The sequence below is a fragment of the Toxotes jaculatrix genome, chromosome 9, assembly GCF_017976425.1.
Source record: "Toxotes jaculatrix isolate fToxJac2 chromosome 9, fToxJac2.pri, whole genome shotgun sequence".
NCBI lineage: Eukaryota > Metazoa > Chordata > Actinopteri > Toxotidae > Toxotes > Toxotes jaculatrix.
The window spans coordinates 20,968,586-20,982,944 of NC_054402.1; the positions used below are offsets into that span (position 1 = coordinate 20,968,586).

General features: G+C 39.6%; 1 protein-coding gene across 1 annotated transcript in view; it reads left to right on the forward strand.

Moving 5' to 3' along the window:
- Positions 1-14,359, forward strand: part of LOC121187769 (limbic system associated membrane protein) — a 183,675-nt gene that overhangs the window by 143,841 nt on the left and 25,475 nt on the right. The window contains exon 4 of the mRNA XM_041047178.1: positions 5,588-5,713. Within this exon, the coding sequence (XP_040903112.1) occupies positions 5,588-5,713 (126 nt within the window). The remainder of the gene's footprint in view (positions 1-5,587; positions 5,714-14,359) is intronic.

Below are 14,359 nucleotides of genomic sequence, written 5' to 3' on the forward strand. Positions count from 1 at the left end.
TAATGTATTGCCATTGTGTCTGTACTGTATGTAATGTGACATTAAATGTTATGTTTTTAGCCCACGCCTTTGTCTATACCATCCTGCAGTTGCAGAGGTAAAGTGCTTTTCAAATAACTGCCCTTTCCAACATTGTTCCTTGAAGGTTGACCTATGACTAAGATTACAATTCACTCCTTTCTTCTCCCTCCTTCCCCTTCACTGCTGACAGCTGGATTCCTGGTGCTATACGGCCGTTAGAGCTGAAATGTCATTCACACTTCTCTCCTTCACTGTTGTCTTCCTTTGTTCATTTCGTTTCCTTTTCCACTTCTCTCCCCATCTTTCCTCCTCCCTTGCCTCCCATTTATAGGGGTGACAGGGTTATCAGAGTATGAGCAGTTGTTTCCTCCCTGATCCATTTTTATCTATGCGTCACAGGATTAATTCTCCAGTCACACATCCTATTCAGCCAATCAAGTTTCCCACCCTGCCTCGCTTTTGGTTGTTTTTGAGGTAGAAAAAAAAAGGCAATTGGATTCTTTGTCACCTCAATCGAGTGTCTCCACCCCGGCATCCCCTTGTTCCATCTCCCTGTGTCTGGAAAACACATCTTCATTTTGCCTTGGTCATTTGACTACAGCAATAACTCTGTATGACTTCATTTAAAATGCTATTTGGCACAATTGTGACTGTCTTGTCAGTTGGTATTAGAGAGATGGGGTACTTGGGGATGTTGTATGTATGTATGTGTGTGTGTGCATGTGTGTGTGTGTGTGTGTGTGTGCGTGTGTGTGTGCGTGTCTGTGTGTGTGTGTGTGTGTGTGAATGTGAGAGAGAGAGAGAGAGAGATGTTAGTTTGGGGGGAGGCTGTTAGTGATGCTGTACAGAGACAAAGCTTCAATAATAACCTTGCTGGAGAAACAATCTGAAAGAGAGAAACACTGAAATATTGTTTCTTGGAAAACATGGTCGATAGAAGAACAGAGCAGCTTTATTTCAGTTCAACACAGCAAGTCCTGATAGATTTAAATAGCATATGAATTCCCACATGATGTAGTTCTCACAAATGTGTTTGCAGCTTGGCATCCTTAAATGCTTTCATCATGGAGTTTTTATACTTTCCATATGTGTTTTTGTTGGTTATACAGTCACTGAGTCCAACACAAAAACCTTAGTGATATTTTTGTAGTAAATCAAGAAAAGTCTCTAAAGCAGCTTCACCAAAATTAAAAGTGTGAAACTGGAATCATGTCTCGCTGCAGGAGGAAGCCATAGTCTGCTGGCACAGATAACACCCACTACAGGAGTATGACTACTGTGCATTCTTTATTGTAGGACCACTGAGTAACTTTAATGGAGCAGTTGGGGTTTAAGTGCCCTGTTTATGGACAAACTGACAACAGTTGTTGAGAGTCTGTTACTTTTTACACCAGCTTTTTGCAAGTGATTGTGTTGCTGTTGACACTTTTAAGCAGGTAATCCATAAGCTTTAATTGTTTATTTCCCAACCCTGCTTTTTGTGTCTGAATGAGTTGGAGGGCTTAAAAAAAGGTGTAGAAACTGTAGCTGGTTATTTCAGTCTCTGCAATTAAGGTTTATTACCACTGACTCATAACTCTGATGCAGTGACTCTGTTCAAAAAAATGGACATTTCACCTTTTTTTTTTTCATCTAAACACACATTTTTCACCTAAACACACTCTCCTAAACACACACTCCATCTGATGATTAAAAAGGACCACTTTCTTTCTTTGGCAACATACACACACAGCAACACGCAGATCAGTATCACCTTCAATTTAAGTCCATCAAAAATGGCCTCAGGTGTAATTCTTCATTTAAAATTCTTTGGTTTTATAGTCTACTAGATTATATTTTTCACAAATAAGTTTTTTTGTTTGTTTGTTTTTTTCTGTTGTCGTTTGTTTTTGTTTTTTGTTTTGTTTTTGAGAACAGCTGTATAATTCATGGATGGAAGGTCAAACAGATTGACTATGAAATCAGGGTTGTTCATAAATGTAAAGTGATGGAAAGGATTTGAAAGTACAACACTGATACCCGTTGTGGGTAAAGATAAAGGAGTGTGTTTGCTTAAGATTGTTCTGAATTATAGCTGTAATGTTATATACTCTGAATTTACGGTCGTTTTTAATCCACTATAAGTAATAATTTGTAAATACTGATTTCTACGAAATGGTGGTTAATAATGATGTTTGTATATGTTGACTGACCAATGAATTGTAAGGAAACCAGAGCCAGCCTCAGATGCCACTCTGATGATGGTGTGATAGCTGAAAGGCATGGCGTACTGTTGAGGAGCTGTGTAAATTGTTTTTAATTTTTGAGAAAGATCTCTAGCATGTATATATTTACATTAGCTTTTACATCCCAGTGAGGATTATAAACATGAATCGCAATGCAGTATTTAAAGTTTGAAGGGAAAAAAAAAAACAAAATCGTCCTTTAAGTTGGAAGCGTATACATAAATTAAAACATTAAACAGCAACACAAGCAAGTTATAAGTGTTCATTTCACTAATGCTATTAACCAGCATCTGCTGCTATAGGTGTTATATGACTTTATGGGCATTTTAACAAATTTTACTTTCCTCTTGATCTTAAATTTACAAGAATTGATTGGGTGTAGACAGAAATTAATGAAAACATCAAATGACAGACCATGGACTGCAGAGCAGTTAAAGAGTGTGTTAATTGCTTGCAGCAATGCTGCAAGCAATTAATGCTGCTTTTTGTCTGCCTGATGCACAAGGATATTTTCAGATTATTTATAAATTGACTTTGAATGACTAAATGATACTGTGAATGTTCTTCAAACACTGTGGGCAATGAATGCAGGTCAAGAGTGGATCATGGGAGTACCTGCATTTGGTGAACAATGGTTGTCCTTGAGACACAATATCTACCAAAATCGAGGAAAAGCTTTTGCTTTGCGCGATCACATTGCAAGTCTGTACATTCATGATGACTTGCTTTTGCACAGATTCACAGGCTCCAGCATCACATATCACTTTGAACTACATCCTGGTCAAAATTTACATTTTTGTACATTTACTTTTACCTGGCTTACTCTTAAAATGGATAAATATTTGATGTCAAGAGTTGAAATTCAAAACATATAATGAATTATATTTATTTTAGTGTTTGAGTTTATCAAGGGAAAAAAAGTTTAGAAAAAAAATTGTTAAAAATGTCAAGGTGTAATGAATGAAACATGTAAGGTTGCTGGTGTAACTGACAATAGCTATGCTCTTATGACAGTATCCTAACCAACAAAATCCTTAGCAAAAAATGGATGAAGTGTAACAACAAACCTTCATTCAAAGTAATTTTTACCTAACTTTTACTCCAGTTAAACCTCCTGTCCTACTAACCACCTGTACCATACACCACAAGCTGCAGCTGTCCATCTAGTGCTATCTCATCAAACAAGTGAAAATAGCAGGTTGTAGTTTAAAATAGAAGAAGTTGTTAGTAATATGCAACGATTATATCACATTTTGCAAACATCATCAGTGTTGTTTATTGGCCTAGACCTCTGAAAGTGATGTTTTTCCCCACTCTGTATTAGTGTTAATTAATGTTAATTAACACAGAAACACAGGACTTTATATAATGTAGTGACCCCATAGGTGTAAGGAATGGCACCAGTTTTAATCATTTCATCTTCATTTCTGAGAAATCATGCTGTGTCCCTCATTTTGGCATGATGGACAGGTCTATATATAATAAGACCCATGAGCCTCAGGCGCTGTTTGCATGGAGATGAAGCCGGTCGGTACGGAAATCTTTATCTCCTGCCCACCGTTAGCAGCTCACACGACAGAATTTTAAGATCTTGATTGCATCTTTCTTACTGAAATGCACCACAAAAGTTAAAGTTAACTTCTTCCCCAACATTTTATATGCACAGGCTTGTACCATTGAATTTTTATCAAAGATATTTTGTAATGTAGTTGTTATTCATTTGGACTGAAGACTGAACCTGGAGAGTTTCATGTTATTTCAAGCTGTAGAAGAGCTCCGTCTATGGCAAAAATAAATAGAACATTTCCTTACAGAAGCAACTGGAAATAGCTCCTCCCAAATATTAAAATGTTTGCTCTCTGCTGGTGGAAAGCTGTAGCTTCTTTGGTTGCCATGCTCACACAGCGAACCACGACGGCAAGTCAAAAGAAATGAATAATCACCAACTCAGGCAGCAGCAACAAACAACCATAAGAGCAGCAGCCGCCTTCCCTCCTTTCTGCTGCTGCTAACCTCGGCGTCATAGCTACTATTATTTGTTTAGACTGAGAACATGGCACAACAAGAAGGGGTAACAATCAAGTCTGATTACACATTTTTCTTGTAAGAAACAGAACTGATGATATGTTTATAGACACAGACATACCTCACTTAAGCATTGGATGGGAATGATAGGGTTAACTAAAGAGATACGACCTTGCCTAGAATGTCAAGCCCTTGAGAATAGAACAGACCTGAATCATGCACGTGCATGCATACCTGAAATTAGATTAGTAAATTAACATATCACAGGTTTAGAGGAAAAGAAAAACAAACCCTTCTTTGTTGACATTGTGCTTGTCCCAACATCCATCATTTTCCAAACTCATGGATCATTATTTGTACTTCAGCATATCTGCACACACGATACTGTATCCCAACCCCTTCACACAAAGTTTATGAAATGTTGTATGCCCTCTACATCCTTCATGACTGATTGCATCCTAGCTGCTGTCTCCCTTTAAAGCAGACCATCTTAATTTAAGTTTTGTTTTTTTGTTTTTTTTTTATGCCAGAGCAAAGCCCCCCCCTCCCTTCTCACTGTCTCTCTGGGTTCGTGTCTTTTGTTTGTGTGGGAGTGAGAGGAGTAGGAGTGAGGAGTAGATGGTGATTGCGAGGCAGGAGAATCATTAAACACTGCGTTGAGACGAAATAGCTCTGTGTTTCTTTAGACGTCAGTGTCACATACACAAACACAAAAGCATTCTTCTTTTCACCTTTAAATTTAGAGTTGTGTATTAAAGCCCACATACTCTGCAAGTATCTGTCTGAACTCAGAATCAGTGCCAAGCGTCTGGTGGGTCCCCGTATGACAAGAGAAGCAATCTGTTCTCATGAGCTCAGGTCCCGGGGTAGAAGATTAAATTGCTTATTTAGATCCTAGGTTGAGAAAGTTTACTGTAAGTACCTCTGAGGGCTACAGCAGTAGGAAAAAAAGGGTTCTCTAAAGCTTTTCTAAACTCTTCCTTTCAACTGAGAGAATCAAGGTCAGCTTGTGTTTGCATTTAAACTCTCTTTATAGCCAGTAATTTGAAGATATGGATGCTATGGGAATAAAGTCACTGGCATGGTAAACGAAGAGAGTTTTTATTGCCACAGCCTCAAATATTTTGTTGAGTGTTTTTCAGAGAGAGATGAAAACAAAATGTTCAGTATTTCAAGTTATGTGAAAAAAAAGAAAAGAACAAAGATGTCAGTTGTTAAACTTTTAGAAACCTCTCATCATCTGTCTGTCTGTGTGAGATAAAGCAAACTTTGGTCTTCAAACTCTAACCGTGATTTCATTTCTCCTGTGTCTCCAGTTCCAGCCAACATCTACAAGGTGTCAGAAGACATCACAGTGAATGAGGGCAGTAATGTGACACTCAGTTGTTTGGCCAGTGGCAGGCCAGACCCTGCAATCACCTGGCGGCTGCTCAACCCCTCAGGTAAGAATCATCCAATCAGTACTCATTATGATGTATGTCAGTCTAGATGTCTGGCCAGTGGTGTGCCAGATTCTGTCATTATCAAAATGCCAACTTTGTTTTTTTAAGCGACCTAAAAAGATAAATCTCTCTTAAATGTTTTGGTGCATGATGTATATGTAAGGGCTGGGGATGTAAACAAATATGAATCATAATTCAGTCAGTTCAAAACATATATACATCACACACTCTCTGCACACACACACACACACACACAAACACACACACACACACACACACACACACACACACACACACAAGAAATAAGCCGCTCCCTAGAGCTTCAGAATCTTGGCTCATATCAAGTTCAGATTATCACAGCGCAAACAGGAACTGCTCCAGAGCTTTTCAAATTTTTGTTAATATCGTTCTCTTTTTTTTTCTCAAAGACTCTTAAAACAAAGTGTTTTCATCTGGACTTCCTCCCGTTTTATTCACAACCCCATCTCTTACAAAAAAAAATGCAGTAATGCCCAATGATTTGTTACCATAGACACTTCAGACCAACACTAAGTTCATCTGGGCCTCCTTGCATAATATATACAACCTTCAGTTTTTAAAGAAAATTATGAAATATGGCCCAATTTAATTCTGTCTTGAATTTGATTCATTTAGGTAAACAGTTAAAACATTGTTATTTTGTATTTTGTCAACAGCTAAACTCATACTAAAAAATATAAATGGCAGTAGAAAACACTGAAAATTAAGTAGTCGAAACCAGAAATATCCAATTACTGGTCCACTTGCAAAATTTCCACAGTATCAAAGGCAAAGAAAGGTTGGATTCAGTAACTTGTATTTAAGGTATTATAACTCCAGAATTGTGTACGCAAACCTTATAGTACGCCTTTGTTGTGTAACAAAGTCCTTGAACTCGGGCACAAAAGCTGTGATGGTCAGACATAGCAATGTAAGTGTTAAAGAGTTTACTGTGCTCTGACCTTTCCACCGTATTCACAGCTGAAAAGGCTGAACCCCTGCCTGCCCTTGTTGTCCAATTAATTTTACAGTTATTCTGCTGGTGGCTCAAGTTGATGATTTCAGATGGTTCAGTTTTGTTGTCTTTACCTCTTTGCTCTGAGGACAGTGTGGTTCATTTTACCTCTCCGCACCAGGACCAGCTGTTTCACTGAAAATTGCACACATGGTTCTGTTTCTCTGTTGTTTCTCACAGACAGAACGAAGAAGTATTTCTCAGTCTGTCGATGCTCAAGTGCACATTTTCACCATCAACAATTCTTTGCATGACTAGTTTTAAACCTAATATGCCACCTTTTCAACCTGGGGTCGTACCCCTGACAACATGCCTGCTAAAGGTAGCTGTATTTCAGTCTGGATTCAGACCAGAGTCCACTCACTGAGTATGTGGGTTCTAGACGATTTCCAACACCTTCCTGAATACAGATACTTACACTGATATTTTTGTGAAGTAAGCAGTTGCAGATAGAGCTACTAGCTTTGAGGTATACCCCTGGTCAGGACATGTTTATTTAACCACAGGGAAAGTGTCTGATAAAGTAGGTTCTCATGTATTACAGCCATGTTTGTGTTTGTGCATGACATCAAAGTGTGCACAAGGAGTGTGTGTGTATGTGTGTTGGTTCATCGCGCCATACATGTGCATTTGTTAGATAGAAGTGATACTGTTGCTTTGGGATTTAATCCAATTTCAGAGAAAAGATAAATGTCCCCAACCACTGATAAGCTTGTAGTGTGATGAATGGAGATGCTCGAGTCGACAGCATCTCAGTTTGGTAACGCGTTGATTGAAAGCCATTCTGTTTGTGTGTCTTTATCAATTACTGCATCATTTTATCTGTGCTCCAGACATGTTTCATCAAATACATCTGTTTCTTGCACCTGGAAGCTGGAGGTGTGTTTGCCTCTCCTCTCAGTTTGCACTAAAGAAGAGTGATTTGTTCTGCCTAATCCTGCGAGCCATATGGATCTAAGTGGCTGCCTCACAGATCTGTGCTAGACACTGAAAGCTCCTTTTCATTTTCCTCCTGCGAAACTGAAGAGGAACCCTCAAGGTTCAGATGGCTCACAAAGTTACTGCAGGTAAAGCTCCTTTGTAAGTTAAGGCAGCTTTTGTTCCAAGCAAATGAATGGAGACGTGGATATAGAAGGAAGGAAAAAGCAATATTCAATAGCAGATTTTCCAAGCTGCAATAGACTGGGCCTTAGTAACTGCGCCTCTGCAAGTTCTGTACAGTTCCTTCTATACAGTAGCTTTTCTTTTCTTTATTCCCTTTTTCTATATATTGTTGGGGACGTAGTGGGCAGACAACCTTTGACAAGTCTTTGTTCTTTACAGAAAGAGTAAGAACTGCGAAAAAGAAACAGTGTGATGGGGGAAAATCCTGTCAGCATCATGGCAGGATTGGATCCTGTAAGTCTGCACAGGCACATGTGGCTACCGAGATGGGGGTCCCACACCATTTGCAAACACTGGCACTGTTGTTATTTTTGTTATTGTTTTGCGGGTGTCTTTCGCCCTGGAATCCACAAGGCGAACTGAGTTCGAGAGTGTGTGTGTGTGTGGGGGGGGGCGCTGCTGAGAGAGATAATGATGTCTGGCAGCCTGTGGTCTCACTGCTTCACGCCTTCGCCTGCCTGGGCGGAATTGCTGCTTCGCTCAGCTAGCAAGGCTCTCAACTATTTGCTGGGAACACAGATGTTCATGTGACACAAAATGCTCGTCCAAGTCAAGACCCAAGTCCTTTATTCAAGGCCAGAGTCAAGTCTCAATTTTACAGCATGAAGATCAAGGTTAAGTCTCCATAACGGTTGAAACTTACAAACAATGTGGCTATTTCCACGGATTTCACTTCATGTAAACTGTAGTTTTTCAATTGTTTGTCACTTCAATTTTTTAATTGAAGTGACATCTGCAGACATCCAACAAAAGGCAAAGAGGGCACATGTATTAGGTTTTGGCTGTGTAGTGATGATTATGATGAGCAGCAGCTGAAGATCTTTTGTAAATTCAGTTTTAGGTAATGTAGCTTCTTACATCTTGGTCACATAAAACAACAATAAAATCTGATTTACTGGTTAGGAGAGTCATCCATCTCATTAAATGAACAGAACTAAAACACAGTAAATGGCCAGTGAATAGCAGCAGCATTTGACTAATATTGCCAGCCAACCTGCCTCATAGAGTGGCTCAGACTGCTATTTAAATGTAAAAATAAATAAATAAAATAAAACGGTGTTTAAACAAAGTTAGCAAGCATTCACACATTCAGAGCGTCAGTGTCGTGAGGTCAAGGCTAGCACTAACGGCTAATTATACTAAACTGAGACTGTTGTTCAGATAAGGCAAAGTTGTAAAAAACTAAATTAGGCAAAAATATTCACAATGCCAGACCGATCTTTGAAAGACTTGTTATTTGTCAGTTTTGTGACTAGACTGTGACTCAAGTCAAGAGTTCCAATGCCAAAATCTGGCTGTAGCTCATCCTTGCATAACCGCATGCATATTCATGTTCAGACTGATGACTTTGTTCACATGTTGCTGTGCATGAATGTGTGAAAATTCAATGGCACTCACACACACACAAGATAGAAGCAAGTCACAACGTAGCCACATTCCCTGTGCTTCGGTCCTTATGAAGCTCTCCAGTGACTACATTATTCACTCAAATGTTCACCCTGACCAAAACATGCATGATTTAAACCCATCCTCAATTTCAGTCTAACTAATCTTAAACTAAAGATTGAATCAGTCACAAATACAAACTCCTTTCTCAAAGAAAATTTTCTTTGAAATGATGGCACTGGTGTATCTTTTTCAAGCCACTTGAGACAGCAGATTAATGACAGTCAGACAATACACTGCTTTTCTTTGGCTTTTCTTTTCAGCTGGAAATCTTTCTATAGATCTGCATAGTTTGTGTTAAATGAGAAATTATTTAAAGGAAATCTATTTGCATGCCCTTGACAAAAGAACAAACTGTACCTTACTGTTTGAAGAATAAAGGCATGTTGACACGTTTCATATTGAGAAAAAGGCCCAGTGGAAAAGTTCACTACTCCACAAGGATGAGCTGCAGCATCTCCGGCTATGAACAAACAGTTCCTCCTGTATGTAACTTGCTAACCTACAAAAAACACCAACCACCCTTCCATTCTATTGTTGTTGTTGTTATTGTTGTAATCTGGGCCATAACGCCCCATCTCTTTATAGTTGTGGTTGGTCAGCTAAAGTTTTCTTTGTCTTACAAAGCCCTGTACCCGCACTAAAAATAAGCACTTTTCTCCAAAGTGGCCATCTCCCATCTGCTTTTGTGAGCATTAACTTTAAAGTAGGGGAAGCGGAGGAGTTCAGCATAAAGAAAAGGACTGAATATGTCCTGATGGCAGTGTGGAAGTTTAATGATTTTAGGAGAAAATGTCAAAATTGTCTTCTGCCAACTTCTCAAATGTGAATACTTTCTGGCTTCCTTATTCATTAGAATATTTTTCCGGTTTTGGGCTGTTGGTCAGACAAGACAAGTCATTTAACAATCTCACTTTAGGCTCTGGGAAATCGTGATGGGATTTTTCTCCATTTTCTAACATTTTATAGAGCAAACAATTAATCAGTTAATTGAGAAAATAATCAACAGATTAATCAAAAATGAAATGAATCATTAGTTGCAGCCCTGAGTCAAATTTAAACACACCTGCATGCTTTTGACAACTGTGTAACCACAGTGAGACATAACTGCAGAGCACAGACTTAAATCGAACTAGTCTGCCAAGTAAATTAAACCCAGTGGTTAATCCCATAGTTTTAATAAATTTTCAAACATTGCAAAACTCAAAATGTAATTGCCAAAGAAGAGACTGGAGGAGCAAGAAGAAAAAACCGTTTGCTTTAAATCAAACTGACAAAACTGTGAAACTTGAGACTACTCCAACCCAATCTGACAAACTGACTATAACAACCCAGAAGGTCGTCAGACAGGAATATGTTTGCTGTGAAGTTCAGTCTATAAAACTCCTTTTCTCAGGGGCTCAGAAGTAAAACCCAAAACAATCCCATACAATTCACATAACATGATCTTCAAATGATGCCTTCAGTGCTGGAGTTGAGCGGTTTCAGCCAGCTGTCTACATTGGTATTCCATCCTAGGATTTGTTTATGAGATAGTTAATAGCAGGGTTTCTCAGGGTGTCCACACTGATTACGTCTGTCATCTGTTTCTCGGTCATGCAAGCTGAAACTTCTCTTTCTCAGGGCTGCACAATCTTATTTCTCTGTTATTGCTGCCTGTGACGCTCTGTTATCACGAACTTAATTAGATTCTAACTGACATGTTAGGTTACTAAATGAAAAAAATGACACGCTGGATATTTTTGATAGATAAACAAAGCATTTTCATATTTTATATATCTAATGTAATATAATTATATACATAATTAGACTCCAAACAAACACTGGTTGTGTTTGTCATTGAGGTACAAAGTCAGGCAGGTTACTGCTTGCAAATCACTAAGCTACATTTGTAATTAAGGGATTGTGGGACTGCACTGAACGAATTTTCCCAAGGTCTCATAATACATCACCAGAGCAGGTCTGAGGCAGAGATTTTTGGACCTGCTGTGCCAAGACTGCAGAGCCATCACATTAAATGAGGAGTACAGCGGCTTGGTAAATATTACAGCCTTTTGAGCGTGATCTGAGGTGACTGTGATGCAGGAGATACTCCATTATGAGTAAGGATGTGGTCTACAGTGGCCAAACAAGTAAACAAGGTGCTTATTAAAGCGGTACATGCACCAGTTCCCTTAAAGCGTTTTATTTGTTGTTTGGCTTACATTGCCAAAGCTGCTAACAAGCAAAGAGTAACAATGACCACAATCATAAGCAGAGACAGAGTAGCCTGAATCAAAATATTAACCCTTCTCTTTCCTTCACTCTGTGTACAAAATAGTAAGTGGCCATTAGCTTTAGTTGTAGCCTTTTTGTGAGACTGTCCTCCCAAGAAAAACCACACCATCAGCTGTTAGAGCAAATGTCCCAAAATGACAAATGTTTTCACTGAAGTGACAAAGCCCTCTGCTGGCCGTGGTAAATACAACAGAAGCAAAGGAGGAAATGAGGTGTTACAAGTTGTTACAAAGCAACACGGTCTTGCAGTAGATGGATGGGTCAATAATACATCTGACTTAAACATGGGAGACTTCTGTTTACTTCATGTTTCCAATCGACTACAGCAACTGTGGCCGTTTCCTAAAGTTATCCATGATGACAAAGGTCCTCTAACCTTAATTAAGTAATTATTTCAACCCAAACCATGATGTTTCTGTCACCTTAAAAGCCCTGAAAATGTATTTTCTCAATCAGCCTCTCACTGTGGGTTGTGTTTTACATGAACACACTAGAACATTTCACAGGAGAGATTTTTGTGGCTCATGCCACATTCACATCAAATGGAATGGATAATAGAAATGGGAAAGACTCCCATGTTGTTAGCTTCACAGGACGAAGGTTGTATGAATGGAGAGTTGGTCATGTTAAGATTAAAATGCTGTTCATTGACAATAACACTCCCTGTTCGTTAAATTTAGGTTTAATTACAGTGAATTATGGTCTTTTGCTGATGTGAGGCATTTCATATTTGTTTTCTTTTCAAACATTTCCCTATTACTAAGCCCCAAGTCAGATATATTGGAGCTTTCAAAAAAGAGTTTCTCAGTCATAATTATTACAATCTGGAAGTCGATGTTCATACTATTTATATATGTCAGACACTTGCAATAACTTCAGCTTGGTATCAGTTGGGAAAAAAATGCTATTGTTCTGTGCACCAATCAGGATTTAGTTTAAAGCTGCTTTAAAGTAAAGTTTCAGGGGCTTTAACCGTAATCTTTTGCTGATTTCAGTCGATATTTTCAGTTCCAGTTTACTGCCACAACCAGCTGAGAAACCACACGACCAACAAAATAAGTACCCATCATGTTTCTTGTTACATGGGCATCTCATTAAATAAGTTCCACTGACCACAACCACTGAAGGCTTTAAGGGAGGCTGTAAAGATCTGAGGTGGACATAGTGTATAATATTCTCTGCAGAAGCAGTGTGACATCTATTTTACCTGTGTGAGACATTGGGCATGCTGTAGCTAGTGCGCTGTCTTGCAGCACTTGTACTTTTTATCAAAACACTTTTTGCTCAGCCTCTGCGTGGGCGCTGCTGTGAATATTGACCAAATAGCTCCGTGCTTGGACTTGTGAAGCGAATGATCAATAGAGCATGGAGGGACAGGGTGGAGAGCAGAGGTGAAGGGACACTCAGCGGGATGGGAGGAAGGAGAGAAGATAAAAGAGAAGGGTGAAGAGAAGTACAGTATGTGTGTATGTAGGAGAGAGAGTGAGAGATAGAATGCACATGTGTGGCACAGTACATGTGTGCAAAACTTCCAGAGTCTGCTCAACATGCATGCGTTGGAACCCGCTGGTCTCCCAGTCAGGTTCCCAGCGTGCACTCCTCTTTCGTTGTTTTATTTTTATTTTTTTAACTACCCGGAATAGTTGCTAAAGGTCAGAGACTGGAGGTCCTGGGCGTTGGGAGGCTGGGAGAATGGTGGCACCCTGTCGAGCACAATGAGGGGGGAAATGGAGCCTCTGGTCAAGCAAGGAATCCTTCGCTGCACGCCTCTCAGACCACCAAAAAAGAAGTCAGACAAGTATGAAAAATACATGCCTGCTGGCTGCTTCTGGTATTCCATGGCACAGGGAGGATCCACACAGAGATAGAAAGAGGAGGAACTGGTGGTATCCTCAGGGAAGGAAGGAAAAGAAAAGGGAGACAGGCAGGAGATGTAGAGAGAAAGAATAGAACAGTGTTTTAGTATGCAAATAGACAGTTTCATTAGATGTGCAATCATTCTTATCATTAGTTATAGTAACTCCAGTAGTTAATTAATGTTCAATTATGCATTCGAGATCCTCTCACCTCTCTGGTGTAATAGAGTTTGTCAGTCATTTGGCGCTGCAGGGAGGACAACCACAGTGAACCTCGGATCCACTCGAGCAAAGACACACACATCTGGACATCTGTGGAGCTTGCAAGTGAAAGTAGTGAGACACTGATGATTTATATTCAAGTCATAAAGAAGTCTTGGCTTATTTACGATGCCATACCCTGGCGACTGAATGAGCGAATGGCTGTGAAAAGTGTCCTGTAACCAAAATATCAAGTGCTTAAGTTCCTCAACACCTATTAGCTGTCCATCAGCAGCCATGTTTACTGTTGCAGTGTCCTTGAGCAACACACTGAACCCTTAAGGTGTTCTGGATAATAGCATCCGCTAACTGTAAATGGCAAGCTATGAATCTACCACAACAGTTTCATTGCAACAAAGACATCTGTCCAAATGAATTGATTTGGACCGCAGCCCATGCTCCTGCGTTATATGATCCAGCTGAATATTGAAGTCATAACCCTTTTATAACAGTACTTGGCAGGGCAGGCTCTTAGAGGTTTGATGCTGAGTGCCCTTGACATTCCTCCTACGCTGGCCTCAGCAGTGTCGGCCATGCTCTAAGACCGGGCTCAGGAAAGTCTCCCCAGGACTGTCACCTTGTCTGGAAAGCTCTCTCCCTGTTCCTTGC